The sequence below is a fragment of the Falco rusticolus genome, chromosome 1 (assembly GCF_015220075.1).
Source record: "Falco rusticolus isolate bFalRus1 chromosome 1, bFalRus1.pri, whole genome shotgun sequence".
NCBI lineage: Eukaryota > Metazoa > Chordata > Aves > Falconiformes > Falconidae > Falco > Falco rusticolus.
In genome coordinates this window covers 14,794,034-14,821,642 of record NC_051187.1, presented here as the reverse complement: position 1 = coordinate 14,821,642, position 27,609 = coordinate 14,794,034, and the positions used below count along the sequence as shown (strand labels likewise).

The 27,609-nt window shown below is 50.8% G+C and overlaps 2 protein-coding genes across 7 annotated transcripts in view; one reads left to right on the top strand and one right to left on the bottom strand.

Annotated features, from left to right (window-relative positions):
- The window catches only part of SGSM2 (small G protein signaling modulator 2), a 62,973-nt gene extending 61,321 nt beyond the window's left edge, over nucleotides 1-1,652 (top strand). For all 6 annotated transcript variants that reach the window (XM_037411422.1, XM_037411389.1, XM_037411413.1 and 3 more), the window contains one exon: nucleotides 53-1,652. In XM_037411422.1, coding sequence (XP_037267319.1) covers nucleotides 53-141 — 89 coding nt within the window. In that variant the 3' untranslated portion in view covers nucleotides 142-1,652. The remainder of the gene's footprint in view (nucleotides 1-52) is intronic.
- Nucleotides 1,653-13,535: 11,883 nt separating this feature from the next.
- Nucleotides 13,536-27,609, bottom strand: part of MNT (MAX network transcriptional repressor) — a 42,967-nt gene continuing 28,893 nt past the window's right edge. Inside the window, exons 5-6 of the mRNA XM_037411363.1 lie at nucleotides 16,743-16,935; nucleotides 13,536-15,065 (exon numbers count right to left, since the gene is read on the bottom strand). Of these exons, the coding sequence (XP_037267260.1) occupies nucleotides 14,350-15,065; nucleotides 16,743-16,935 (909 nt within the window). The 3' untranslated portion in view covers nucleotides 13,536-14,349. The remainder of the gene's footprint in view (nucleotides 15,066-16,742; nucleotides 16,936-27,609) is intronic.

The following is a 27,609-nucleotide window of genomic DNA, read 5'->3' as shown; positions in this document are numbered from 1 at the left end:
GGGCAGAAGTTCCTGCTGCTGACGGTTAAGCATGTTTGTCTGTGTCTTTTAGAAATGGCAGAGCATCATAATGCCGAGGAAATTCTGAGGATAGCAAGAGACCTCGTCTACAAAGTGCAGACGCTGATTGAAAATAAGTGATAATGAACAGACTGTCATTGTGGGCCTCGTGAGCTATCGGTGGAGCATTTCTTGCACTTAACTTCAAAATGTTGTTCTAATTGCATCTTCCATGTAATGTAATAAATATCAAAGGGATTTGTAACAGACTTTTAAAACCAGAACTTTTCCTTCACCAAGATAAGGTTTGTGTTTTATAGTCCTTGTTACACTCACTTTGTATTTCTAGACAAAATCTTTTTGCATTGTCTTATTTCCCCTCTCTAGACGACTGTCTGTCTACATACTTGAGATATTAAAAAGGGGGGATTTGACATACTAGAACATTTATTTTTTGACTTACTGCACCTTTAAAGCCTGGATGCCCGTTGTGTGCTCTGCCAGAACCTTCCATGGCGGTAAGGCCAGGTTCAGCTCTCACTCAGGCGTTGCAGGTGTTGAACCGGGTCCTTGGAGGAGCACGCTCGAGGACTCATTGTCTATGTCCTGTCCTTGAACATGGAAGAGAATGCGTATGAGCTCCTGTTGCTAAAACATTTGGATTTGTATTTAGCAGAATATTTAGCAGCAATTAAAAGTAACGAAGGTTACCAGCTGGGAGAACGGCCTCAAACTAAGTAACAGGGTTAGTATGCGCAGTAAAGATCTGCTGAAAATGCGTTAGCCATTGCGGACTAGCTCGCGCTGTTGAGTCTTCACAGCCTACACATGCCACAGGCAAACCTTCATTTTACCTTGCAGACTTACTCTGCGAATATTCCCAGGTGCCACCATCTGCCTGAGTTAGTCCAGGTTAACGAGTTTAGCGCACAGGAACAGGTCCCCTGCTCATGCCAGCAGCTCCCACGCTCCGTGTCTGTGCGGAGCGCCGTGATGTTCAGAGCAGGTTCAGAGCAGACGCAGCAGAGCCTCGCCACCTCCAGGTTGCTCGGTGCGCACTGCCCGCCTCCTCCTCCCTGCTCTGCGGAGCTTTCTGGGAGGACGTTCCTTGGGATGCCACAAACACAAACCAGGTGCTCATCTCCTCAAGCAGGTATCAGCACTTGCAGATGAAGCAGCTGAAATTGTTGCAGGGGATCCGACCCACTTTGCCGCAGCACCGCGCTGTTTGTAGAGCCATCCCTGCACCCCATGGAAGTTCCGTGCCACTTCTTTTCCTGCTTGGCCGCATGCTTCAGTGAGCGACACACGCTCCGCTCCATCCTGCATAGAGAGCAGAGGTGACTGACGGTTAGCTGGGCTGCTGCCCTGGCGCTGCAGGGAGCTCTGCTGCTGTCCTAGCACTTCATCATGCTGTATAAAATCACCACATATACTCTACCTACTTTCCCAGGGCGCGTGTTGTTTCTGAGTAAAAGTGCATCTCTGTGGCAGCGAGGGAGGGAGGGAGCGGGGTTCTGCAGATGGGGTTCGCTTGCAGATCTCGTGGGTGCATGACCTGTGCTCCTGGGACGCCTGGGGACTTGGCTTAAGCACTTTCAAGCATTCCAAAGTGTTCAGCCCTTTGCCATTAGAACCTCAATGGTTTTTTTTTTTTAAAAAAAAAAACAAACACGCGACTTTGAATCTGAATTGTTCTGTTTCTGCTTTTTTGGTTTAGCCTTTTTTTTTTTTTACTCCCTTGATCCTTCAGAGCAGACAGGGTTACACAGCTGCGTTTCCATTGAACCATGTCAAGAAAATGCTGTGTGCTTCTCATAGGGCCGCAGATGGGTTTGGGTTGGAAGGAACCTTTAAGGGCCATTTAGACCAACCCCCCTGCGTCTTCAACTAGATCAGGCTGCTCAGAGAAGTTTACCTTAATTGGATCAGCTCACGTGAGCTTTTAAAATCAGATTTTAGCAAAAAGGGGTGTAGGGAATAAAATTACTCTGAAAATTCAAGTGCCAGTAGGAGGGATTTGCTCTAGTAGCTCTGGCCTTACTGCCCAAGCGGTGGGCACGAGGTGCGCGCTGCCTTGGGGCCCTCCCGAGCCTGAGCGTCGCCTGCGCAAGAAGGTAGATTTGGTTCTAGAAAGACCATCTGTGCTTAGAGATTTCTTCGTGATGGCAGTGAACTAAAAATGGTAACTAATAGTCTGAAAAGGGAAAAAAAATGCACACAAAGATCTTGGCTCAGCAGCCAAGCTCTCCCTAAAATTGGTCTTTAAAAATTTGAGAGGAGGGTAAACACACACACACACACACACACACTCACAAACCAGAAGTCCTCATCGCTGGTGCCTTCAGGGGTGAGCGTGGTGGTCTCTGGGCTCACGAGCATCACGGTCATAATACAAGCGAGAACAGATGAGCCCACTCAGTTCTGACAAAGGTGCCGCGGAGGAGGCTGCCGGGAAGGAAACCCCCTTTCTGCGCAGAGCAGCGCTGAAATAACAGCAGTGGGAGTTACAGAAGGAGAAAGTTGTGATAAGCCAGTACCCACCCCCGCGCGCCCGAGCTGGAGCACTCGGGACGGGGAGCCGAGGAGCTGCTCGGCAGGCGCGCTCGCAGCCCAGTCGCATCGCTGTTCGTAGCGGTGTCACGCCGTTTCACAGGCCAGTGCGTGTTGCTGAAAGGTCTCAAAAGCGCTTCTTCAGTTCGTGTGTTTGTCTGTTCAGTTGAAAATTGAAATAGTATTTTTCAAAAGATGGACAAGAGCAAGAAAACCCTCCAGCTCACAGAGCCTGAGGAAGCGATGTAAAAAAAATAAAACTGCACTATTTTTCTTTGGTATGTTGGGAATGTACTATACAACTCTGTTTAAGCCACAAACAAATCTCCGCGAACTTTGCTGTATTTGTTACAACATTCTGTCTAATCGTATTTTAAAACTACTGTGTATTGACTTAATCATTTTTGTTTGGAGCAGACTACTGTATTGCTCAATTATTTATGTTTAAATGTAACATATGAATAAATACTTATCTTCGAGGCATTCTGTGGAACTCTCTGGAAGCGATTTCTCTCCCCCCCAAGGTAATTTCAGAGACAGAACAGGGAGTCCTAAGGTCAGGGCTGTCTGCGAAAAGTGCAATATGTAATTAATGTTTCTATGACGAGCGCGTGTGAGCTGTTGTACTAAATAGGTCATCACCAAAGGGACTGCTGGCGTCCCTTCGATGGCTTTAAGGGTAGATTTAAGTTGCACGCAGCGCCTGCCTAGGAACACCCCCGGCCACAGCCTGAGCCTGGTGCCAGAAACCCTGGGGCAGGAGCGGGAGCAGCAGCCGGCCCGTGACAAGTGCTAAAAAAATAAAAGTTCCACCCTGCAATTTTAGGCCCGGTGGTGCCACAGCCAGCGTTAAACCCAACCGAGCTGTTGGGCTCGCAGGAGGGATCCTCCTCCACCGCTCCCAGTCCCCCTGCAAACCCCTTAAACCCCAGTTGCCCCCGCCCCGCCGCAGTGACCCTCCGCTCCCTTTTTCAGAGGGTGCTGCCTTACCCACCGCTGGGTTTGCTGCTGGCAGGTTTTGCAGCAGTTTTCCAGGTTTTTAGGCTGGAAAGCTCTGCCCGGCAGCGGGTCCCTGGAGGATAACAGAGCATTTCCTCGTTCTACTGTAAAACCGCCAACAAATGCCTCTGCTAAAGGGTAGGTGCAGCCACCCCCAGCTGCTGCTCATGGCTGTTACAGCTGTTAGTCGTGTATTTATCCCTAGAGAAGGGGTAAGCCCTTTATGAAGTGTATCCAAAGACACGTTGGCTTAAATAACCTTCCAGCGCCACCATGTCCTCTGCCTTCACCTCGTCTGCATGGTGGAACTTGGGGTGGGCAGGGAGACACGAGCGCTACAGCTGGGGTCACACACTGGCTTCTTTCCTACGGGACCTTCTTCCCTACAACACCACACACCCCCCCAGTGTTCTCTGCAGCTTCTCAGACACTTTTAAAGTAGATACTTAGACAGTTGTCCCCCAGAGCTGCAGCAACAGGAATTCATTTCAGCAAGTTGCAATCCCAATGAAGTTTCATCACCACGACAGCCTCACTGCTCCAGACTGCCAGAAGAAAACCAAACTAGAAGAAACCTCCACCGTTCCCTGCCCCTCTCCGTAACCCCAAGCCAGTGCTGGCAGCCTGGTGATGTTCCAGTCGCTCCCCCCACGCCACCACCAGTTTTGCCACCCACAGCAACTTCGGCCCTAACAGTTCAGTGCCACACCTTACGCTATCCGACTAACTACTCCAAGGCCTGCCTCCCCTTTCCAGTAGCTCACCTAGAAATGCTTTTAATAAAATAATAATAAAACCAACGAATAATAAAAAAACCAAACCAAAAAAGCTGACGCCGTGCAAGCACACGAACCACAACTGCGACGCCGCACCCCTCCCACACCTCCGCTCCCCGCACCGGGCCCCTGCCGGCATCCCCGCACCGGGCTCTCGGACGCTGCGGTAAACCCACACGAGAGCCCCGGGCAGGGGAGAGACACCCCGTGCTGGCAGCTGCCGCTAGATGAGGCTGTCAGCCCGGGGACGGGGGGCTGCCGGCCCCCTCCCTCCGCCCGCTGTGTGTGCACGGAGCTCCCCCACCGCCCCCGTACGCGGCCCGCGAGGAGCCGGCCGGGAACGCTGGGGCTGGGGCCGGCGGTGGATGCTCGAGGGCGTCCCGGCGGTTTTTGCCCCTGAACGTGCCCCCCGAGTGCCCCCGGTGCCATTCGCCCCCGGGACACCCGCAGCCCGGCATAGCGCCCTGCCGGGCAAGTCCGCAGGAACACAGAACACCCCAAGAGCCCCGCGCCACGGCCCAGCCCTTCGGGAGGTGACATCTCCCTGCCACGTCTCCTTTTTGAAAGTTCTGGATGTAAGAAAACCTGCGATGAACCATGCGGTGCGAGCACTCCGCCGTGCCCAGCAGGCCGGTACCAGAGCCTGTGCGCACAGACGCGCTCCAGGTTCGCTGTTTTTTTCTTGTTTGGGCTTTTTTTTTGGATGCGCGCTTGGACCAACCTTTGCTACAGCTCAGCAACAATTCTAACGACTCTACCAGACCCGCAACAATTGTGTTTTTTTTCTTTTGCTCTTGTCGAGACACCAGTTCTGCCACTTCGCAACATAAAGGCCACACTGCACGTCCCCTGTGCAACAGCCACGGTAAAACGCGCCACCAGCACCCCAGCCCCACGCGCCCTGCCGCCCACGCTTGCCAAAGCCCGCAGCAGCTCACCGGCTGGTCCCGGCACCCCTGGCTGTGCTGGAGAAGCCAAACAACTGCCGAGGGTTGCGGGGCTGACGACTTCCTTTCGAGGTGCCCCACACAGGTGTCCCGCAGGCAGGGAGCACAGCCCACCGGCTCAGGACCCCTCCACCAGCCCCAGGTGCGGCCGAGACAGCACCAGCCGGCCCAGCTGAGCCATCACCAGAGTCACCTGGCGGCTGCTGCTCTTCCAGCCCGAAAAGCCGCCACCCCCCGAACCGTATTCTAATATATAACCCAGAAGCTTATGCAGACCTGTTGTAAGGTTTGGCTGGAGACCAGACTATAAAATACTCTGATGAACAGAATCTCGCATGTCAAGAAAGCGGGCAAAGAGCGCTCAGGCCACCTCCATGATAACGGTGGCAAGTTACGGGGCTGCCTGGGCTGGTTAATAGCATCGAATTACCCAAACCCCGTGCAGGTGCTGCTGGGGCTGACCAGGCACCTACAATGAGTCTTAACAGGGTTTCAGTGGAACAGCTGCGTTTGGAAAACCAGCTGGGCACCAGTAAGAGCCCCTCGGCAGGCTGGGGCGGCAGGGGGGTCTGCACCCCGAGGCCAGGGATAAAGGCTGTTAAAACCCGCGGCAGCACTGGCCCTGCCCCGGCCCTCCCGGGGCACGAAACACCCCAAAGCCCCTTCCCGGGGCTGTCCCGGTGGCTCTGAAGCTCTGGTGGCCGCTGAGCCCTCCCCGAGCCCCCCTGACTCCCCCGAACCCCGCTGAGCCCCCCCCGGCCCGCTGTCCGGGCGGCCCCCCCCGCATTCACCGCCTGGGGGCCGCGGGGAGCGGAGCCGCCGCCGGCCCCCGCACTCACCCCGCAGCCGGGGAAGCCGGAGGCCCCCGCCCCCGCTCACCGGGCTGGGGAACGGGGAGCCCGGCATTGGGCTCGGCTCGGCCCGGTTCCGGCCCCTTCTCGCACCGGTGCGGCCCGGGGCCCGGCTGCCGTCAGGCGCGGAGGGTCCCGCCCCGGGGTCCCGGGCCCGGCCGCTCGGTGCGGGCCGGCACCGCCGCCCCGCGCTGGGGACAGGTGCGGGCCCCGGTCCGGCCTCGGTGCGCGTTGATTCGGGCTCACCCGGCCGCGGGGGGCACAGCCGGTGCCGCACGGCCGCGGGGGACAGTGCGTCCGCCCCAGCGTGACACCGGCGCAGCCTCGGCGTCCCAGCGCCGGGGGTCCCGGTCCCGGTAACGCGGGGCCACGTCCTCGCTGTGCCCGGCGCCGCGTCTGCCCGCTGTGAGCGGGAGGCGTCGGGGCGAGGGCGGAGCGCTGGGACCCCAGACCCCCGGCGGGACCTCCGCGGCGCGGCCGGGCCGGTGCTGGCGGCCGGGGGGGGCTTCGTGCCGCGGGGACCCGCGCCCAGGCCGGCCGGACAAACCGCGGGCGGGTGCGATCAGCGCTCGATTCTCGCTCTGCCGCGCATCGCCCTTCGGCACCGGGCTGCTCGGGGCTCCTGCGGGGGTTCCCCCCTGGCAGCCCGCAGCAGGGAGGGCACTGCCAGCCCCCAGCCCCCCGCACGGTGCAGCACCCACGCCAACGTGGCGCACGGGGAGCTGCCTGCCAGCCAGACGGGGACAAACCCGCAGGGCGGGCGCTGGGGGTACCTCCCTGGAAGCAAGCACTGTCTGCCACGGGCGAGCCTCCATCCCCGGCGAGCTGCCGAGGGCTCTGTGTCCTGCCACCAGCGCTCCTCCACACTCAAGACTCATTTTCACAGCACAAAGAAAAGGGTGCAAAATTAACGGGCCTCATCCTGAGCCACAGCAGAACCAGCCGTGCAACCCTTCCGAGGGGGCACGACCGCACCGGGCGGTCAGTAAGAATCCTGATCCCTGGTGCAGGGCCTTCATGTCCACTGCCCGGACGAGCAGAGCCAGCCTTGGCCACTCGGTTGGAAACAGCCAAACACAACGGCTGCACCCATCTCGTGCTGTGCTTATGGCAGTATTTAAATAATTCAAGATTTGGATTATTATTTCCAAGTTCTGTGCAACAGGAAGAGAGTGATGCTGTGACCGACCCTACCCACAGCCCATCTTCCTTAACTCTGAACATCTGTTCCCAACAACTGGTGTTTGACTAAGGGGGGAAATAATCTAAAAATAGTGTTACAATCAATTTTAATCTGCTCAAAATGGTAACGAGGGATGGAAAACAGGCAAGAAGTATGAGAGTTTGCCTCTCCTCACTCCGGTACCTTTTAGAATTAACATAAGAGTGAAAAGAACAACTGTCCGCTCCAGAAAAAACCAGATGCAGAGTCTAAGACTCGCCTCACCTGCGAGGTGCTCAGCAGCTGCCCCCCTTGTCCCACCCCCTCAAGGCCATCAGGTCCCAGTGCAGCTGAACGGCTAATTACACTTAAGCAAGTGCCTAAAAGTCAACGGACCGAGCCAGTGCCTGCTCAGGTAAGCAGAGGTCGACGGATTTATCTGGCCCAGACCGCTCGCCTTCGCTGGGGACACACATCACCGAAAGCAAAGGGGCTAAACAAGCACCCGCTGTGTCCTCACAGCAGGCAAAGTGCGTCTGCTCCCCCGCCCCCCGCCTCCCTCCCCAGGCGCACCGGGGGGGTCTCCAAACGCCCCTCGTCCCCGCCCAATCTGGAACAATTTTCACACTTTTTTTTTTTTTTTTTTTTAATGCAAAAAATTCACTCAGGATGCAAACCAGTCCAAAAGAGACACAGGCTACATACAAAAATCAGAGACACAATAAAGTCTTGCATTGAATGTCTATACGTATATAAACAGGCGTGCATACGGACAATCACACCGATACCGACACAAGCAGCAATAGCCTCACCTCCATCTAAACCACTCAAAGGCATTTCACGTTTTTTTTATTTCTTTTATTCTTTTGTTACAGAAGGCCACTTTTAATTAAAACAAAGATAAACGAGACAAGTAGTCCAACGCCAGCAGGCAGCGGCCCGGCCAGCCTTTGGACCCGCACGGTGCCATGCTGCATGCCAATTAGTTGGTGGTGCATTTCCTACCCGGACAGACTGCGTACAGTTTTAAAAGAGCAGAAGCCTCTGCAGAAGGGACATCACCTCTGTGCAGCTCTCTGCTATAGAACACAAACCCTGATCCCACCGGGGGCCGGCGGCTGCCCAGCTGGGACACCGGAGCCCTTCGCGCCTCCGACACGCAGCATTCAACCCCGGCACAGACCACAGACAGATACACGCTCGCTCACACACACACGCACACACACATGAAAAGGGGTCCAACCGCAGCAGCTGCTTCAGCTGTTTCCCAGGGTGTGAGAGGTGGGTCGCTGGCTGACACCACCCCACCTCCCCGCCATGTCCCTGGCCCTGGGAACGAGGCAGCCGCTGCCACTGCACTGTGCGTGCACCCCAGGACCAGTGTGGAGAACAGCCCACGACCCACCGCACCACGACCCCAGCAATGCCACAGGTGTGGGAAAACCCTCCTGATGGCTGCTGTCCTGTCCCCTCCGATTCAGCTGGTTTGCACAGCCTTGAGTAGCCCAGGCACGAGCAAAGGGGGGTGCTCCCCTGCCGTGCTGACCGGCGTGCAGCCCCTGCTCCTCCCCGGGTCAGCATCCCCCTTCCCAAGCAAACCCCTCACTGCTCAAGACCCTTCAGGGTGCCCCGCTCCTGAACATAAATCACAGAACAAGCATGCGATTCCTTCTCTGTGGATCCTCTTCATAAAAGAAAAATGCGCAAGAAATGCTTTTGGTCAAAAGCTGGCTCTCAGGCCCACCAAAGCTGTTTAACACCAGGGCTGGTGAAACAGGGCTGCCCCATGCTCGGCAGCCGCTACATGTCCGTCCCTCGCTCGCTCTTTGCAAATCAAACACCAGCAGAAACACGGCCTTGTTTGAAAGGCAACGGTCTGGCTCAGACTCAAACCAAAGTGATTTGTTTTACAGAACGGTGCAGTTCGCAAGACATTTTCAACTCTGGGAGCTGGGCTGCACCTGAAGCCCTGCACGGCCAGTCCCCACTCTGCAGCGGGCAGCAGCCACCAGCAGCAGGGCCAGCATCCTCCAGTCTCTCCTCAGTCTTTCCTGAGATCAGCGGTGGTTTTGTCTGGGAAAGGTGTGAGACAAGACCTGAGGATGTGGCCCCACGGCCGCAGCACACCGGCTGAGCTGGAGCTGCCAGCGGTGGGAGCCCTGGGGGAAGCTGCTCCGAGAGCCTGGCTGATGCTGGGTCTGGGCACAGGTCACCGCGTCCCCAGCAGTGGTGGCATGACTGAGACTGTGGACGCTCTCAATAATGCCAGAGTTTCTCCAGCCAAGACAATCCCTCACCCTGTATGAAGACAGGAACATAACCCTAAGCAGGGCTTTAAAACCCAGCTCATGAATTGGGAATTCCAAGACTTCCTACTGCTTGTCCACCCGAGAGCATGCAAAAAATGGCTATAATGACTTCTGGTACTTTGTCTGCCTCTTTAAAAACTCCTCCCTCTTCCTTTTAGTTCTAGAAAACCTGAGCAATCGGAGGATGAGCAAAGGACAGCGGCAGCTCCAGCCAGGACCACCACAAATGACACACAGCACGAGGCAGGGACCAGCTCGTGCCAGCGGTGCCCGTGCCGGCACCAGACCGAGGCGTTCACAGGACCAGCCTCGCACACACCATGCTCCAACTCCTGCTGCGGGCAAGCGAAGTGCACACAGGCAGCATCAGCCACGCACCCAACACACACCAACACACCGGCCCGCTGCCCCTCAGACCTCATTCAAGCAACTGCAGAGAATGTGGGAAACCAGGTCATTTCCCTTCCCAAGCTAACCTACAGAGGGTTCTGGCTCATTTTTATTGGTGAGGTCAGGAATACAGTCCTGTATCTGAAGTGTCAGCTGCAAGAACTTTTTTCAGGGTAATTTTAAAAGTAGCAGTTTGGGTTTATTCCTCTCTGCCTGCACTTGGCAGGTGAGAGTGGAAAGCAGCCTGAAGCAAAGCCGTGGACGTGCCGGCTGCCAGCCCGCTCAGCCCACTCCTCGGCAGCTGACCCGGCTTCGCCACGCACCGGGGCAGCCGTGGGGGCTCCCTCAGGCAGGCTCGGCTCAGGGGAGCAAAACTGCTCATCTGCTGGGAGGGCACCGTCCAGCTCCCCAGCCTGGGTAAACTGAGAAAGCGGGAGAGCATCTTCCCATGCGACGGTAGCTGGCCGAGGGGTTTGCTCACACAGATCGGCTGGTGTCCATTTCAAACACACACGACCGTGTCGGCTGAAGTTTTAAGCACAGATGAAGCTTCTGAGCATGTTTTTGCTGTCGGTAGTGTGACATGAACCGTGGCAAGCACGCAGGCTGCGAGGCCGGGAAGCTCAGCGCTGCGGGTGACGGGCCCAGAGCCCAGCCTGGGTGGAAGCACCCTCACTAACCTACAGGCTCCCAGTCAGGCTTGACAGGACAGGAACATTTTCTTGAAAACTACTACACAGAAAACCCATTTGCTATTTTTTCTGTGGTATGGTTACCAATAACTAATATTATTCAACAACAGAAGAGATTTCTTGTAAATTTCATATTTATTGAATTTTTTGGGACAAATTAGATCTTCTGAATCCCAAAGTGTACATATATATATATATTTATATATAGCTTTCTCCATAGGGAAAACACATATATCAAAGGAGGAGAGACATTTCTAAAGTGCCCCTTGTTATACAGTACTGAACATGACTTCTAAGAGCATTAGCGTAAATCTGAAGTTTCTGAGCAGGAATGACAGACGTTTGGAAAGAGGGGCTGTGGGTTGCTCTTTTCCCCACAGAACCGGAAGAAGTTTACTGGTTTTAAAAAATAAACAGAAAAACCCCAAAGAAACATTTCTGGTAGCCGTGGAAAAGGCAGAACAGAGCAGGGGGACCTAAGATGTCCAGAGCAGCTTACAGGCTGGCCAAGCGGCACAAGCTGTTCTTCAAATGAAGGTGAACACCGATGAAGGGGTTTAGACACAACTCCAAGGGGGAAAGAAAAACTGGCAAAGATGTGGGACCTGTACGTGAGCAGGGCAGCGAACCTGTTAAGCTTTAAACCGTAAGGAAGCTAAAGAGGAGGAGGTCAGCAGCATCACCTGTCCATACAGTAAAGGCCATCAAATAATCCACCAGAAAGCTCATTTGCCTGTATCAAATAAAATGGGAACTCCCCATCCCACACCCCTTTCACTGTGGAAAACACAGAGCAGCTGTATGCCTGGGTCACTGCTAGCTACCAGTATGGATCCTGGGATAAGAAGCCAACGGGGCTAAGGTGGGCACAAAGTTTTCAAGGCAGACAGCAAGCAGTCATGCAGACGGCACGTCAGAAGTGCAGGACCAACCCGTGCAGCCTGACCTCGCAGGTCCTGCCAACACGGTACGCAGGGAACATCGGGGACACAAAGGGGCTCCTGGCCAACACTCGCATGCTGAGCCCCGCTTCCCATCCTGGGCCTTTTCTCCTTCAATAAGCTCAGCCACTCCTGACTAGAAATGAGGCTTCCTGCCTCGATTTTGTTATTTTGTGAGCGCAAACAGTGAAGAAAGGCAGAAAGACGCTTCCTCCCACTCCTAACACCGCTACAGAAGGCAAAGCCACGCAGTTCCTCCTAAGAAGGGAGATGACCCTGTTGCCAATACTCAAGTTTTCAACATTTTCTGATGAGGAACAACTGTCTTGGTATCTAACGCTGATCTCCAAATACTGTCACAGAAACACAACGTCCCTGGGAAAGCACCCGCACACACAAGGAGTCGATAAAGCCCCGGCAATTCTGCTAACCCCACCATGCTCATGGTGCCCTACAAGTGAGAACAATCTGTTTAAATGTGGCTTAAGGATAACGAATCCTTAAAGATGTGTCCATTCCGCTGTAGAAACTGTGCTAGCAACACAGGCAAGAGCTTCCTGGACTCAAGGATGCAAGAAAAAAAAAAAAAGAAGTGTCAACTACAGAGCAACCCAGGGCTTCATAAACAGATTTAATGCAATTCTCAGCCATGTCTGCTCAGAAGGCACAATCACGCTTGATCTCTGTTTGCAGTAATTACTCCTGCTTCCAGCAGCTTCAACCACAGCATGGACGGTATGGAGCTGGCAAGTTTTCTTAAACCTCTGCCACCGTTCTCAGCAGCCCACAACCAGGCAAAAGCCCTGCTGGAGTCACCAGGAATTTTGGGCAGGCTATGGATCATGTTTTCCTGCAGAAGATCTCGACCCAAAACAAGATGTAACCAGCCAGCACAGCGAAGGTGTGACCGCAAAGCCCTGCCTTACCTCCTCTGAACGGGTGTCACTCCCGCAGCATACCTGGTCAGATACTAGCAGGGACCATCTTCCCATCCTGCCCCAAGGAAAACTTCTGCTGGCTACAGCAGGAATTTTGCCTGCGTTAAGGACTACAGAGTATTTGTTTTCAGAAAGAGAGGAAGACAAAGAAGAGATCATTAATAGCAGTACTACACACAAACCGGTGCAAGGACCGGCATATTCAGTCAGCAATGAAACATGTCCTAAGCAACTTCCCAGCCAGGCTGGCAAGTACCAGCAGAGCCAAACAAGATCCCTCCTCTCGTGACTCCGTGGGAGTTTGCGGTTGACTTCAGTGAGATCTGACCTAACCACCACCAAGGATGAACAAGAGGGTCACTTAGGATGAGGGGTTGTTCTTTGGTGCACGCCTCACTGTAGTCTGTAAGACACAAGTTATACATACTGATCTTCTGGAGTATACCGTTATCCTGTACAAGACTAGATTATTTCCATCCCCACCCCCCCACCCCCCCAAGAAAAAAAGATGTCAAAATCGCTTGCACTTCTAAGATAACCACATTTATCCCTTTCCTAATTATATTGACTCCCACACAAAAACGTGGTCAGTTCAGGAACAAACTAACAAAATCAACCCATGCAGCAAATCTACTTAATTTCTGTTGGTCTTCTTGTCCCTGGTCGCACTCTATCAGGCCACATCAACATATTGCAAGTTGCCAGCACAAAATACCTGCCTCTGCAAAACAAAAATGAACCCAAGAAACCTGGGGGCCTGGGACTGGCAGGAGAAATCCTGAAAGGGGGAGTGCCATGCACAGAGATCTGCAAAATCAATTATTGCATCAGCAAAACCAAGCCAAAACAAAAAACAAAACCCCCCAAAAACATCCAAACAAAGCATTGTCAACCATTAAAATAATAAAAAACTTTTTTTTTTTTGACACAGCTATAAAAATCAAGTCATTTATAAAACTGCAACAAATGAAGTCCGCTTGTGTATTCTTTTTCCTTTTATTAGACAGGACAGAGAATTTCCTTAAAATGCCGTAACAAGTCACAGTGATTCTAGATGGTTTTTTGAAATGTAATATATTGACGGGAAATACCTTTAACATGGTTTACCTTTAACATGGTTTAACTTGGTTGTTGGTTTTCGTGTGGGTTTTCTTTTTTTTTTTTCTTTTTTTTTCTTTTTTTTTTTTGTTGTCTACTGTAGATGTACCCTGGTCCACCAAACCATCTACCTTAAAGTTTCTTGTTTAGAGAGGACACTCTGTCTTCTTCCTCCAAGAATGAATTTTGTCTAATAATCCTGCAAAATAATCAACCTTACAAAAGGCCTTCTTCAAATGTTATATTTATATATATATGTATATACATATATATACACACACATACACACATATATATAAATATAGACTTCTATGATTTTTTTTCCCATTCTACGCAATGTCTCAATAAAGAGATCATCAATTTTTATTCTACAAAGAAGCAACACATAAAAGGGGAAAATTAAAAGTCTTAAGAACATCATATCCATATTTCACTGATTACACATAAAAGGAAAAAAAATCACCATGAACAACTGTCTTTGAAGTTTTCTCAGATTAGCAAAATTCAAGTGCAGAGAGGCCCTGTCTCTCGCTGCCAGCAGCAGGCTGGTTACTGGGCGGCTGAGGACAGCCCAGCCCGGCACCTTGCCACTCAGCGTGTTCTGCACTTCCCTCCCGTGGAGTTGGACGTGGTTGGAATGTATGGAGTTTAGGAAAGGTTCCCAACAAAGACCTCGCCGTCGGACGATCCCCTCTAGGCCAGCTTCAGTGTGCTCACTGGGAATGATGGCATGGTCACCATAGTCACTGGATTTAGGACCGTTTGCCCAACTAACTGCGGGTGATGGACAACTTGGGTTCCTACAGCGGGCTTGGCCATCACCGCTTGCTGACCAAGGTTTGTGGTTCCATTCACTTGCTGGTGCGAGATCGTGTGAGCAATATGGCTCACCACGGGCTGGCTGACGGCCACGGGCTGAGGGTAGATGGGCAGCTGCTGGCCCAGGTGGGCCATGTGGTTGATGGTGGCTGGGTGCACAGTGATGTGGCCAATAGGCTGAGCAGCAGTGGTAAGTTGCACAGGGCTGGATGTGGAAGGTGCAATGTGAGCAATGTGCTTGGTCTGTGGACCCTGAATCACGTGGTTGACAGTCTGAATGACCGAAGCGTGGGTAGTGGCGGTGTGGGCGATAACAGTCGATTGCACTGTCGAAGCCGCCACGATGTGAGTCTGTGCAGGGACGATCGCCTGCGGCTGGACCAGTGCTTGTGTCTGGATGGGAGGCTGTGAGTGGGCTGGGGTTTGTTTCTGCTGGATGGACAGGTGCTGAGGCAGAACTGCCGGGTGGTGGGAAGCAGCGTTTGAAGGGACGGCTTTCAGGAGCTCTGGGTGCTGGCGCTGGGTTAGTTTTGGTAATGAGTTCACTGGCCTGTCATCTTCCATGTCTTCATCCATGTTATCTTCACCCTCTGAAAAAATGAAAGGAAGAAACTCCCATAAAAAAGAAAGCAGAGCACAAACTGGACTAACCAGCCTCCCTAAAAGCAGCACAGACAGAAGAAACAACAGCTGGAGGAGTCACTGAGCTAGGGGCAGATGGCATGGCACGGCGCTGCATGGCACACTCCACTGAGCCCCGCGTGGGGTGGCACACCCCTCTCCTCCCTGCCTGTGGGCCAAGGACCTGTAGCCAGGCAGGTGTGACTACCTCGAAGCCCCAGCTAGAGAGGGGTGCTCACAACAGGCTGAGAGATCTTGCTCAGGAATAAGAGATCTCACTTGGCAGGCAAGGGGAGCAACGTGAGCAGAGGCAGATGCAGAGCACCTGGCGTGAACGCCATCTGGGCTGAAGAGGCTCCTTCTGAGAAGGGGACCAGGGTTTCCTTTCATGTCCAGTTGTTCCACCAACCGGTACCACCCCTTCTGCTTTCAGAGCAGGAAGGAAACAGCCATGGAGCAACATGGCAGCAAGTTCCTTGTCTGATTCTGGAAAATGGACTCTCGTCCAGTCCAGGAACTAATGAAGGAATGCAGGAACGTGCTGAGCCTGCAGAGATCAGGAAGACGAGCAGGGCACCTTGCACTGCCTGCTCTAAAGCCAGCCATGCAGTACAGATTAAAAACCTCGGAAGATACAGAAGCAGCAGGAAAACCAGGGAAGACATTTCCCTTTTGGCAAGCTGTGTGGTTAGTAGTAGCTTGAAGCGATCATTTTCAGCAGAGACCAGCTGGAGAGGTGAACAGTTGACACTCCTATTGACAAACCACTCCTACTCTCAACTTCCATCAGCCTACACTTGGGAGTCTATGAGTACGTTCAGAGGTGATGACCTGATACAAACCCGAATGAACCAGAAAACTCAGGTTTTCCATTCCTGGAACCTGCTGTATCATCTGCCCGGTGTGCCAAGAGCAAATGCTGTCACGATTCGAAGGAACTGCTGCAAATGGTTATGGATTGCTACAGCCTTCTCATCTCTGAAAAGCAAAGCACTGTCCATCCACAGACTGCCTATTCTTCCTGCTGCACCTCACTGGTACGGAGAAAAGCATGCACTCTCCTATCTCAGAAAAACTTCTTACTGGAAACAGCATGTCAGATATTCTTTAGTATCATTTCATCTTCACTGTGAATCCTTTTCACACAACATGAAGGCTCGTTGTTGTTCAAATGCTCTGGTGATCCTTCCTGTACCAACTCCTTCTTCTCTGTGTGGCTGAACTCCCTCCCATATCCATGCACAAACAGAATCATAGAATCATACAACCATTCTGGTTGGAAAAGACCTTTGAGATTATCAAGTCCAACCAGTAAATACATCAGGATGCTCATACACCACTCAGTTCTAATGAGCAGGGATGCATAGTTTGAAAGCAGGGATCTCCACATGAGGTATCAGCGGACTGAATGTGCAAACCTGTGCTTTGTACCTACCTAAAGTTTATGCACAATTTTCAATTTACTTTACACAAGCAGCAGTGTATTATGAGGCCAATATGGATGATTACAAATCGCTTGAAAAGCTTTTGCTTTATTCTGAATGCAAAGAAACCTTGATGATGCTAAATGAAGATCCCCACCACCACTATATAACTGTGTCAGTGGTGTACAGTGATAGTTACAAGAAGAGAAAAGTTGTGGGTACCTGATGCTGTCGAGGTAGATGCCTGGTCATCCTCCGGCTGAACTGTCTGTCGAATAATTCTGTCAATCTCCAAGATGTCCATCCACTGGCTCAACTCGTTCTTCAATTCTGCCAGTCGCTGCTGGGTAGCAATCTTCTCTCTTGCCAGCCTCTCCATCTCATGTTCATATTCTTTTTCCTTCCTCTTTAAAGTCTAAAGGCAGAGGGAAGAAAAAGAAATGTAAGGAAAACAAAGACAAGTACACTAACCTGGTCCCTCCCATGTGCAGAGCTTGCCTTTTTTTAATTACCAGTTACGCTGGTGTAAAATATGTTCAGATATAGTTAAGCCTTTCAAATTCAGGCAGAAAGGGAAAAGAGGAGAACTGGCCACAAAAACCTAAAGGGTTACTCTGGCCAAACGCCTTCTGCCTTCTGAAGGAAAACAGACGAGCCTCCAGAACTGGAACACTTAACTACGTTGAGTCCCTCTAACTCCAGGGGTAAGTTTAAAGCCTAGAACTCCTCAGGAGAAGCTGCAAGGCCTTCCTCTGCAAAGAAGTATTTCTGCCACTCTAAAGACAGAAAAAGAAATCTTCTTCCTGCATGCTTCCTCTTTTGCTCTAACCTCCCCAACAAAACTAAAAAATTAAGAACCAAGAGCACCAAACGACGACTATGACTCATACCTGTAAGGTGGAAGCCAGACCCTTCCCAGCACAGCACTTCCACCCTGCTGACTTCCTAAGCTAAACACAGGACACTGACGGCACATGTGTGCAAACACTGGCAGGAGAGAACGTCTGTAAGGACCCCGACAAACGGCTCACGGATGCAGCACGCTCGTGGGCCATGAAGCAGACTGTCTGAGGTCCCACGCAGGTGTTTGCTGGAGGGGCAGCAACACAAACCGGGACTCCTCTCTTCTGTTTCAGCCCAAGGGAGCTCCTTGTTGCACTCCAACATCAGTTTAGAGCAAGAGGGGTCAACACTCAGCTTCCAACGTCAGCGTCACTTCACCTGCCTTACGAAGTATTTGAAGAGGATTAGGGCTTATTGCAGACTGGCGGGACGGAAGCAAAGGGAGGGAAATGGTGCAGTTCCCGCTGATCGCCAGGCAAAAGGACATGAGACCGCTGTCAGTTAGCCACTCAGAGAGTGAGGCTACAGGGCTTTTACTACAAACATCTACTTCCAAGCATCCCTAAGGAAAGGAAGCATCTACACCAAGAGCAGCGCTCCTGCACGGCAACCGCTGGCCCATGGCTTGAGAAAGGTGGAAAATACCCCACATGCCTGCATGAAGACAGAAATCCCGTGCAGAAAACTCTGCTCTTATGCAGGAAGATAAAACCACAGATGTAGTGATGTATTTCAACAAGGTGCATTTGAGGAGGTAATGTCTTTTACTAAACCAACTGACAGTAGCTAAGGAAAAAAGACAAGCTTCAGGCACACAAGTTCAAGTTGGTCTACACAAAATCACAGTACATTTCCATAACCAGCACATAAACCACAGAGAGAGAGGGAACTTTTTCATGGTCAGAAGAAAAGAAAAAGCACAAGTACTAATTAGCTTCTGAGCAACACACACCACATCAAGAACTCGTGACCTAGAAGAGATGGCTAAGAGCCAACAATACCCTGCATCACAGGGGAAATCCTGGAGTCAAATGAGAAAGAACAGTGTATGTTCTCTTCAGCTAACGCCCACTCAGCATTGGGAATCTGATAAGTTCACCAGCAGGGAAGGGAAGAGATTCTGCGTCAGTCAGCACAGTATGCAAAACCGGCATACACTGCCCAGTACTATTAATGGGAAATAAAACCCATAGATCTGATGGGGATCAGTTACTGAGCAGTGCAGCAGAAAAGCAATAGCTGATCTTCCCAAAAGGTACTGGTTCACAAGATCTTAAGCCAGTAGTGTAGCACTGAACAGGAGAGAGAACCTGTCCCCCAGTCCAGGTCAGCGCTTACTATAAGCATAAAAGACAAAATAAGTAAATGTGCAAAATCACGTATAGTCTGTCCATTTTTCAAAGCTAAGTTTCACCACTGGGAATCTAAATCACATGCACATATCTGAAAATACCACCTATACGCAGCCTGCACAGATGCTCTGATTTCACTCACCGCTGGCAAACACTGAATTTAAAAGTAAACCTTACACTTAGCAGAGTGGCAGAGGATCAGACTCATGATCTTCTGAATACACACTCTTTATTTCTCTCGGAGTTCTCCAGGACAACTGCAATCAGAACCTGACCTCATGTGTTTCATTGGTTCTGCCGGTCTTTTGTCTCCAGTGTTAGCCAGGAATACATTTAAAGCCTTTTCAGCCAGGCCTTTAATTCAGCCTGAGCCAACACAATGACTAGGATAGCTCCTGCCTCCTTCGTATAGAAAAGGGTACCTTTGCCCCGATAATAACAAGACAAGGAAGTATTTTTAAAATGGCCAAACAACATGTATTAGCAGGACACAATCATTCCAGATCTGTAAATGGAGACAACTCCTCTCAAAAAGCTTACGCTTTGCCTCCTGGCACAGCTGGCTGTAGCTCAGCTAAAAGCCTCAAAATGGACAGTTTTCAGGCAAAGGGGGCAGTTTGTCCCTCTCGCTGCTTTTTAAACCCTAAGCAGGTAGCAGGTATGCCAACTCCTCAATACTGAAGTTTTATACTGGGAAATCCCAGCAGACATGTAGCCTACAGCTGTGAGAGGCGTCACTGGGGCAGCAGGCTGTCTTTTGGTGCAGGAGACACAGACAAGCAGGGACAGGGACTCCCAGAGCCCTGGCTCTGCACCAGCACCGACTTCTAACCTGGAGATTCACACGTGGCTGAAGCCAAAATCCATATGCTAGTTTGTAAGTCTCTTATCCTGCTGAGTGCGGCCAAAGCATTTCGCCTGACCCAGAAAACACGGTCGTGCTGCACATGTGCTTTGATTTCCTTGCAGCCAGAGGATGGGGATGGGATATAGGGATGGCAGGGAAAGCAAAAGCACTGAGAAAGGCGCATGCTCCTGTGCTCAGGTTTAAATATGCAAGAAGATAATTCATCTGAATGTCTTCCCCCTTACTATATAATCAGGAAAGAAGCAAGCAGGAGAAAGTTCAAGACTAAAAATGCTGCGCACAGACATGAGCACAGCTCCTCTCTGCAGCTCTTCTCTCCAAACACGTTCTCCATGCAGGGCATAGCAACGAAAGGGCAGAACAGAGTAACATAGATTTCCAGGAAGAGTAAGCATGAAATCCACGCAGCCGCAGCACCTGTGTTGTGCACAGCACAAGTGTATTTAACCAGATTTGGCTTCCTTCCCTGCTGTGAGAGAAGACTCCCAGCACCAGGGGAAAGCACGACTGAGGTATGGGCAGGGCGGCTGGTAATTAGTTTACAAACTTTTAATTACTGAAACGGCAGGCAAACCCTTAGCAAGCACCAGGACGAGTCTCCCAGCAAGCAGATCCATGGAGCTCACTCTGTTGCTCTCTGGGTACCCCACTCCTCCAGCACAGGCTTTGGGAGCTGGCACTACTCCAAGCCTGGCCCTGTGGGCTCTGCCTCCCGCTGTGCTGCCAGCAGCCCCAGCGCTCCCCGTGCTGGGAAGCGGCTTGATGGGGTGCCAGCTCCTGGCAGCCACTCGCCGCAACCGCACACTCCCCCTGGGGCTCCTGCAAACGGCCCCCCCAGCCGGCGTGCTCTCAGGCTGGGTGCTCTCCAAGGGAAGCTGCTGGGGAGGCTGGAGGAGCAGATGGGCTGGAGTCTCTGCTGGCACTGGTAATCTTTCAAAAACTATTCTAGGATGCAATTCACTGCGGCTCACTTGGTAAAGATGGATCTCCCAGCTGAGCTGCTTTGACCAGATAATGAACTTGGTGTGATTAACTGGAGCCCTCCTCCCTCTCCTGCAGCTCTGCTCCGAGCACTGTCCCGCTCTCTGCGGGCACTGGCCTCGCAGGGAGCAGCACCTTCCCCAGCTCCGCAGGGGCTGTGTGCGTGCCCTGCAAGCAGGAACAGACCCATGGACCCGACCCTGACCCGCCGGCCCCTGTGCAGCAGTGGGCACTCATCTCCTGCACGAACCTGCCGCAGAGGGGCAGAAGTAGGGACCCTCCCAGAATCACTGAAAATCACAGACCCTCCTGCCTTTGTACTTCTTTCCACTGGCAGCTGGTATGGAAGAGGGTCGGTGCATGCCTTCCTGCATCCCCTCTGACCAGCATCACCAGCAGCCCCTTGAACAGAGGGCTATCTGGCATCTGCCTGTCAACACGTTATTTTCTGCAAATCATCCTGCCCATGTCAGGTGCCAGGTTTTTCTGTCAGTCAGTAGAAAGTCCATAGTAAGAGCCAAACCTTAGTCATTCTGACTTTGCTCACCTACGTACTCCCAAACAGAAAACACCTTTAGAGACACGCACTGATCTCCAGTACGTTTTTTCTAAAACAGCAGCAGTATCACAACAGATCCTACACAATAAAAAAAAAAAAAAAAAAAGCAGCCACATAAGTTTTAAAGTAAGAAGCAACCACACAGTCACTCCTTTCATCAAACCCAAGCCTTTGGGATCTTCCAACAGAATTGGCACATAAGGCTAGAGCTGAAACGGGCAGAGGGGACCCTGAAACTACATATAACCAAATGACTAGTTAAGAATGAAATTTCAATAAAAGGAATTCATGTAAATGCCCAACCAGCTGTCTTTGAAGATCTGAAATTTCATTAAGGCACCTGCAGCTGTCTGGTGCCAACCCCTTTGCTTAACCTGGTGCATGAGACATCGACCCTGTTTATTCATGGTGGAAGTCACTGAAGTTATTTGCACTTGTTTTCCCACCTCCTCAGAGAGTGGCGAGGACCTACTGGCACCTGGAGCTGCAGACCCCTGAAGAAGGCAAGGTGTTGCCATCCACAGTTTTGGTTCTGTTCTGTACAAAGCCACAGGGCTCTCACAACCCAAAGCTGGTGAGACTTGAGCACAACCCACATGTACCAAAGAAGGCAGCATGATTTCCACCAGCTCAACAGACACACACATACTCCCCAGTCCCAAGACTGCTCTTTTCCAAGCAATGAACTTCAGCACAGACCCTTCTCCTTATGTCTGTGCAGTGATGATTGTAGGATTTCTTTTTTTAATGTTAAGAAATTGGAAACCTTGGTTGCCCAGGCAACTTGTACTCTGCAGTGTAAGGAAGCTACATGAGCTACAACTTCAGAAGTGAGTTATTTTTCACTTCTATGCACTTAAAAAAATTCCACAAGAGCATCACTTAAAAAAGCCAGTAAATCTTGACCTTGATGTGGGGGAAGCCTATTTATCCTAGGAAGAAACCATGGATTTCCTCATTTTCATGTGAATCCATCCATGGCTTTTAATGGTTGGGAAGTTTTGCAAATCAGCTTCTGGCTCTGGTGAAAATGAGTTGATCGTTTCACTCCAAACATTTATGGTTCTTGCAGTTTAACTCCTAACCGCAGGCAAAATAGGGAGCTGAGGCCAAGTAAAGTGCACTGTACTTGTTTGCTGCAGGGATCGGATTCCCTACAAGAACAATTCTGAACGTGAAAGCTGCATTTAAAAGGTGTTTTTTGACATAGCCACATGCTTCAACACATGTGTAATATAAAGTACAAGAGTGGTCCCATGGAAAGCACACCTGAGTTTGAAGCTGAGAGCAAGTCTTTTGCTCAGAAACACCTGCAGAGGAGCAAGGGCCTGGGACCAGCTCTGACCGTAACCCTCCCCACAGGGCAGGCACCATCCCTGCTGCGCAGAGCAGCTGCTGCTACCCTACGCAGGTAGAAGTGGTGATGAGGAAGCAAGGGCAGCCATGAAGAGGTTTCCTTTATTTAAACAGCCATCACCAAATTAAAATCCATACACAGGTTTGCTCCCCATGAGGATCTGATTTTCCTCCTTTACATGTAGCTGTCAGCTTCAAAGCAGCCTTTACCCACCTTTACCCAAGACCAGCACAACTGCAGTGACAGCAAACACCTGATGCAATAGCAGTTGTAACATTCCAGTCCTGTGCCCATTCTCATGGCTGCTGTTTCAGAGCTGCTAGTTGGTCCTTGTGTGCATCTCACTTGCCGTTATTTGGTAAACAAACCAGACACAAACTACTGTTGTCACTCCGCAGCAACAGTCATTTGTCACTGTAAAGAATTTTCTGTTTTATAGCTGGCTGTAATTAAATTGCTTATTCTTATGTCAAGATTGAAAATAATTCCCCCAATGCTTTCTCTGCGCTTGCCTCCAGAATAATGCTCGCCCCATAGTTGGCGTTAGTGAGGTTTAAAAGGCCTTATTAAAAAGCTCCCCTTATAAACGTTATATTAGCAATTTTAAAACAAATTTTCAATTATAAGCTTTTCCAGAAGCTTATTTCAGCTGTTGTGTTCTAGCACATGGCATTCACTGCTTAAAAATTTCTCATCAATGAGCAATCATGCAAGTGACTTCCAATTTTGAGCCAGATTCTTTAACTCTTTGCTACTGGGATTGCAGCCACTGCAGCAAACCAGAAGCTGCTGGGCCGGGGGAGGTTCCTGAGTGGCAATCCCACCTGCAGGACCTCCAGGCAACTCAGCACAGACCTGATCCAGCTGGTCAGGCTTTCCACTGTTGTATGGAGCTTTGATTCCTACATATAACGGGGGAAAAAAAGCTAAACCCTAAGAAAAAGATCTTGTCTTTGCAGGGACTGCCATGGTGCAACAGATATACAGTATGAGCAGTCTACCAGCCTGTCTCCACAAGTGCTGCAACCAGAAACAAGAAGACAGAGGGATGCTGAGGAATCTGCGGTCCCCAAACAGCCCAAACCCCCATGGCTCTGTTGGCAGAGGTGCCACACTCACCTGTAGTACTTTGGGGTCTGCATTAGTTACACCAATTTTGGGCATTCCTACTTTGAATAGCGCTAAATTTTCTATCAAGTTCTTCAGGTGCAATGAGCGGTTTATTTAAAGCCCAGCATCTAGAGAAATTTCTTGCCCCAACCTAACCCAACCTGCTGCAATGAAGGAGAGCCCAGGAAAGCAGGAAAACTGAGAGCTGGCTCCCCCCACAGCATCAGGCCAGTGTCCCCAGGCTCTGCAGCGAGTGTGTGCACCAGCGGCGGCTGCCTGCACCAGCAAAGGTGACGGCACCCCATCGGAGCCTGCCTGCCAAGGACCTGCTCCTGCACCCTGGACCTCCCGGCCCCGAGCTCCTGCCAATGCCAACAGGCCCTTCAGTCTGCACAAAGCAGCACCAGGCAGGATCAGGCCATCAGCAGAGGTGAGAGCGGTACCTCTCCTTCTGCTTGTGTGAAACCCCGGCTGGTTGCCATAGGAACCAAAGCCATGGTTTCCATAGTAACTGCTTCATTCAGCTGGCTCTTGGAGATGAAATCCCGCAGTGCCGGATGTGCTAGCTTGGTACCACCGACTGGAAAATACAGGACACAGCACAACAGTACCACCGCAGTGAGTGACGCAGCTACCGCACCGCTGCCGCTGTGCTCTCCCCATGCACACCGCCCCACCGAGACCACCCACGTGTAGCTACACCCAGACAGGCTCTACTACAGCAGCTTCTCCAGGGCTTTTCCTGAGACCTTTTCTCTGTGTAGAATTACAGTCCCACTTTCCCCAGATACAATGCAAAATCACAACAGGCTCAACCCAAAGCTCTGAGGCGTTAACGCAAAGTGCTTGGCACTGGGGGAAACGCGGGGAGGGGTCCTGAGGTGACCAGTTCTCAGTGGATTTTGAGAAGTCATTGCTTGTGTGCTGAGGGAGCGGAGGAGCAGAAAAAGGACTTCAGGCTACCACTGTTTGTGCACCGATTTCAGCCTCCCAAGCTCTCATGAGCACCAAAATAAAACGTGCAGGGTGAAACAGAGACCATCTCACACTACCTGAGGTCTAATCACCAGCACCCGGCAGCAGGCTGATCTGACCCCAGGCGTGGCTGTTACCCTGCGGATCCTTAAAGGAGACAAGGCGATCTGCAGTGCGGTGTGAATCTCTGGGACTCACAGACTTTGCCAGCAGGCTCATGACCCAGGTCTTCCATGTGTTTAACCCCCGGACGAGGGAGGCAGCCAAAGAGCGCTGTTGTATTCTGGGAGGTGACCTCACCCTCACACGCATACAGCAAGCACCGTGACTTCAGGAAACGAGCGAGTCATTTGCTGCAGAGGCTGCACCAGCTTTTCTGCTGGTACAAGATAAGTGTGCTGGGCAGGGGCTTGTCATCATCATCTTTTTCTGCACTCACCACCATGCAATCTAGTTGTAAGGGAAGAGATGAATATCTAGATAGAAATACTTCACAGAATAGGAAATCTGCCTGGAGCAGAGAAAGCATGGGAAAATGAGAACATGCATTATTATTTACATTTATTATTTGCACATTGTTAGCACTTAAGACTCCTGACAAAAGTACCCCAAAACATCAGGCCATAATATCTGGAATAAAAATACAGCTGAAACATGGCTATTTGCACTGCCCTTGCAGATCCAAGAGGACCCAGGCTCCTGAAGCACTGCTCCCTGGACAAAGTTCAAACACTTACTAAGGTAGAGGGTAGGAAGAATCCAAATCAGGAAGACAAAGAATAAATTCAGAAAACAAAAAGGAAAAACCAAAAAAAAGCAGCAAATTACTGGAGCACACATAGTACAAACATAAATCAGGGAAAGACACAGCCATGCCCAGGGGCCAATCACCAAAACCATTCTGGTTTCTACCAGTTTACCAATCTGGTTTACTCCTTGATATGACCCTCAAAGTTAAGAGAGATCCAATGTTAAAAAACCTGAAGTGTTATTTGCAATGACTAGGTATTAAGTTTGGTCACGTGGTTTTCCTATTTTTATTTTTTAAAGTAGTTTCTGTTGTTCACAAAATAAGCAAGATGTTTTTAATGATGCTAATGAATTCTGGATGCCCCAGAGATCCCAAAATACTGTCGTGTTTGTTATTCAGAAAACTGTTATTCAGAGAAATATGTCTCTGGTAAAACTGTAATAATCTTCTGCAAGCAAAAATAAAGTGTGCTGCATTTCAAGGAGCAATTACGATTAACGACACAATTGCTGGATGTGGGACCCTTGCAAGTCCTTCTTGAGCCTATGTGATGATGTACAGACAGCAGTTCTGAAGAGCAACAAGCAGTTATACTTCAGAGCTACAGCCAGATCTCTTACTACTAGAGATGAGGAGGAGATTAATGTGGAGACATACTATCGCTACATCAACTTGCTGCAGTATTCTTGTGTTTTTCCTGGAGGCATCTCACAGCAGCCACTGTGGGAGACAAAGCAGAGAATTGGATGGGTCCTGGGTACGGCGCTCCCTTTGTTCGTATTCGTACAGATTTGGCTCAGACAACAGACAAGATGCACCACGAGCTGCACATCAACATAAACACTGCCGGGCTTAGAGCAGCTGCCTGGGGGAGCAGGTAGGTGAGGGCTCTCCTGGAAGAGAAGCACACCTCCCAAAACAGTGATGGCAGGTGATGGCAGTCAGCAACCGTGAGTCCTTACAGAAACACCATCCCCAGCAGAAGAGGACCACCCCACCACATGTGTACTGTGACAGTGGGTCTGAGGTGCTGAGGTCCTGGTAACTCAGAGAAGGATGCCATCCTTCCGCACCACCTCTCTTCCCTGTTTCTCCATCCCCATAAAGAGGTCAGTGCCAGTTACTCACATCCTGATGGCTCCACCTGTGGCCCACAGAGCAGATCTGGGTCACCAGAGGATCTCTCTCGACCCATCTCCCTCGCTACCATAAAAACTAGTTGGTAAACACAAACCAACTCCAGCACCTGTGCAAGGCCACTAATCAAAGCTGTGCACAAGTGAAAATCCTTGCCTCCATGCTAAAGGGTTTAGGGCTGCAAGCGCTGGCCAGCACAGCAGCTGTGGTGCCCACCGTGCCTGCACACTGCCAGTATTCAAGACTCCCCACCGCTCCCCATGAAGGTGGTCCTATGGCTGAAGCTCCTCCACACAGCACAGCATGCCCCACTGGGCTGAGAGATAGCCTTCGAGTAGGAAAAGTCCCAAGAAATTCCTAAATACGAAGTGATAGGAAGGAGCCAGCTGCTGGGGACAATCAGCTCTGAAGCACCACACACCCCACTCCACAAAAGCACAGTATAGCAAGAATCAACCAGCTTTCTGCAAACCCACCCAACCTGCGCAACATTAACGTCACTGCAGAACATTTGCAGAATGAAATCAATCTTCTTTTAGAGACATTTCAAGGATCTCAGCCTTTTGGGAAGAGGACCAAATACAAATTTTTCTTTCTAATGCTGCAGGAAACTGCACGATCACCCTCAGGAAGCTAGTTCCTGTTCTCCTGAAATACAAATATAGGGAATAATTCGGTACCTGCCCAACAGATGGCACACAACTTGTACAGGACAACGGGTCACCTGACATCTACCTTCCTTTTTCAACCACAGCCATCATTTTCAATGACATAATTTTCCCTAAGTGCTGTCTCAAGATGACCTGAGCAGCCTGGTTATTCAGATCAAGATGTATCTCAGTATGACAGGACCAGCAGTCCCTACTTGACATCTCATTATCAAGACTGCAGACTGTATTTTCTCCTATGGGTGTTATACTGGCTGTCCCTGAATGAACAGTACGTCACCAAGGGAGATTTCAGAAAACAGTACTAAGTTGACAGTGAAAAGGACATTCTAAATCTAAACTGGATATAGTATTTTAACTCATAATGATGTAAAAGATGAGTAAGGCAGGATAAAAGAAAAATAAATTGGGAAAATTAATCCATTTTTTTCTGGTTTGTTTGTTCGATGCAGGTGTTAACCTCCTGTGCAAAGGCAGCTTCGCTGTTT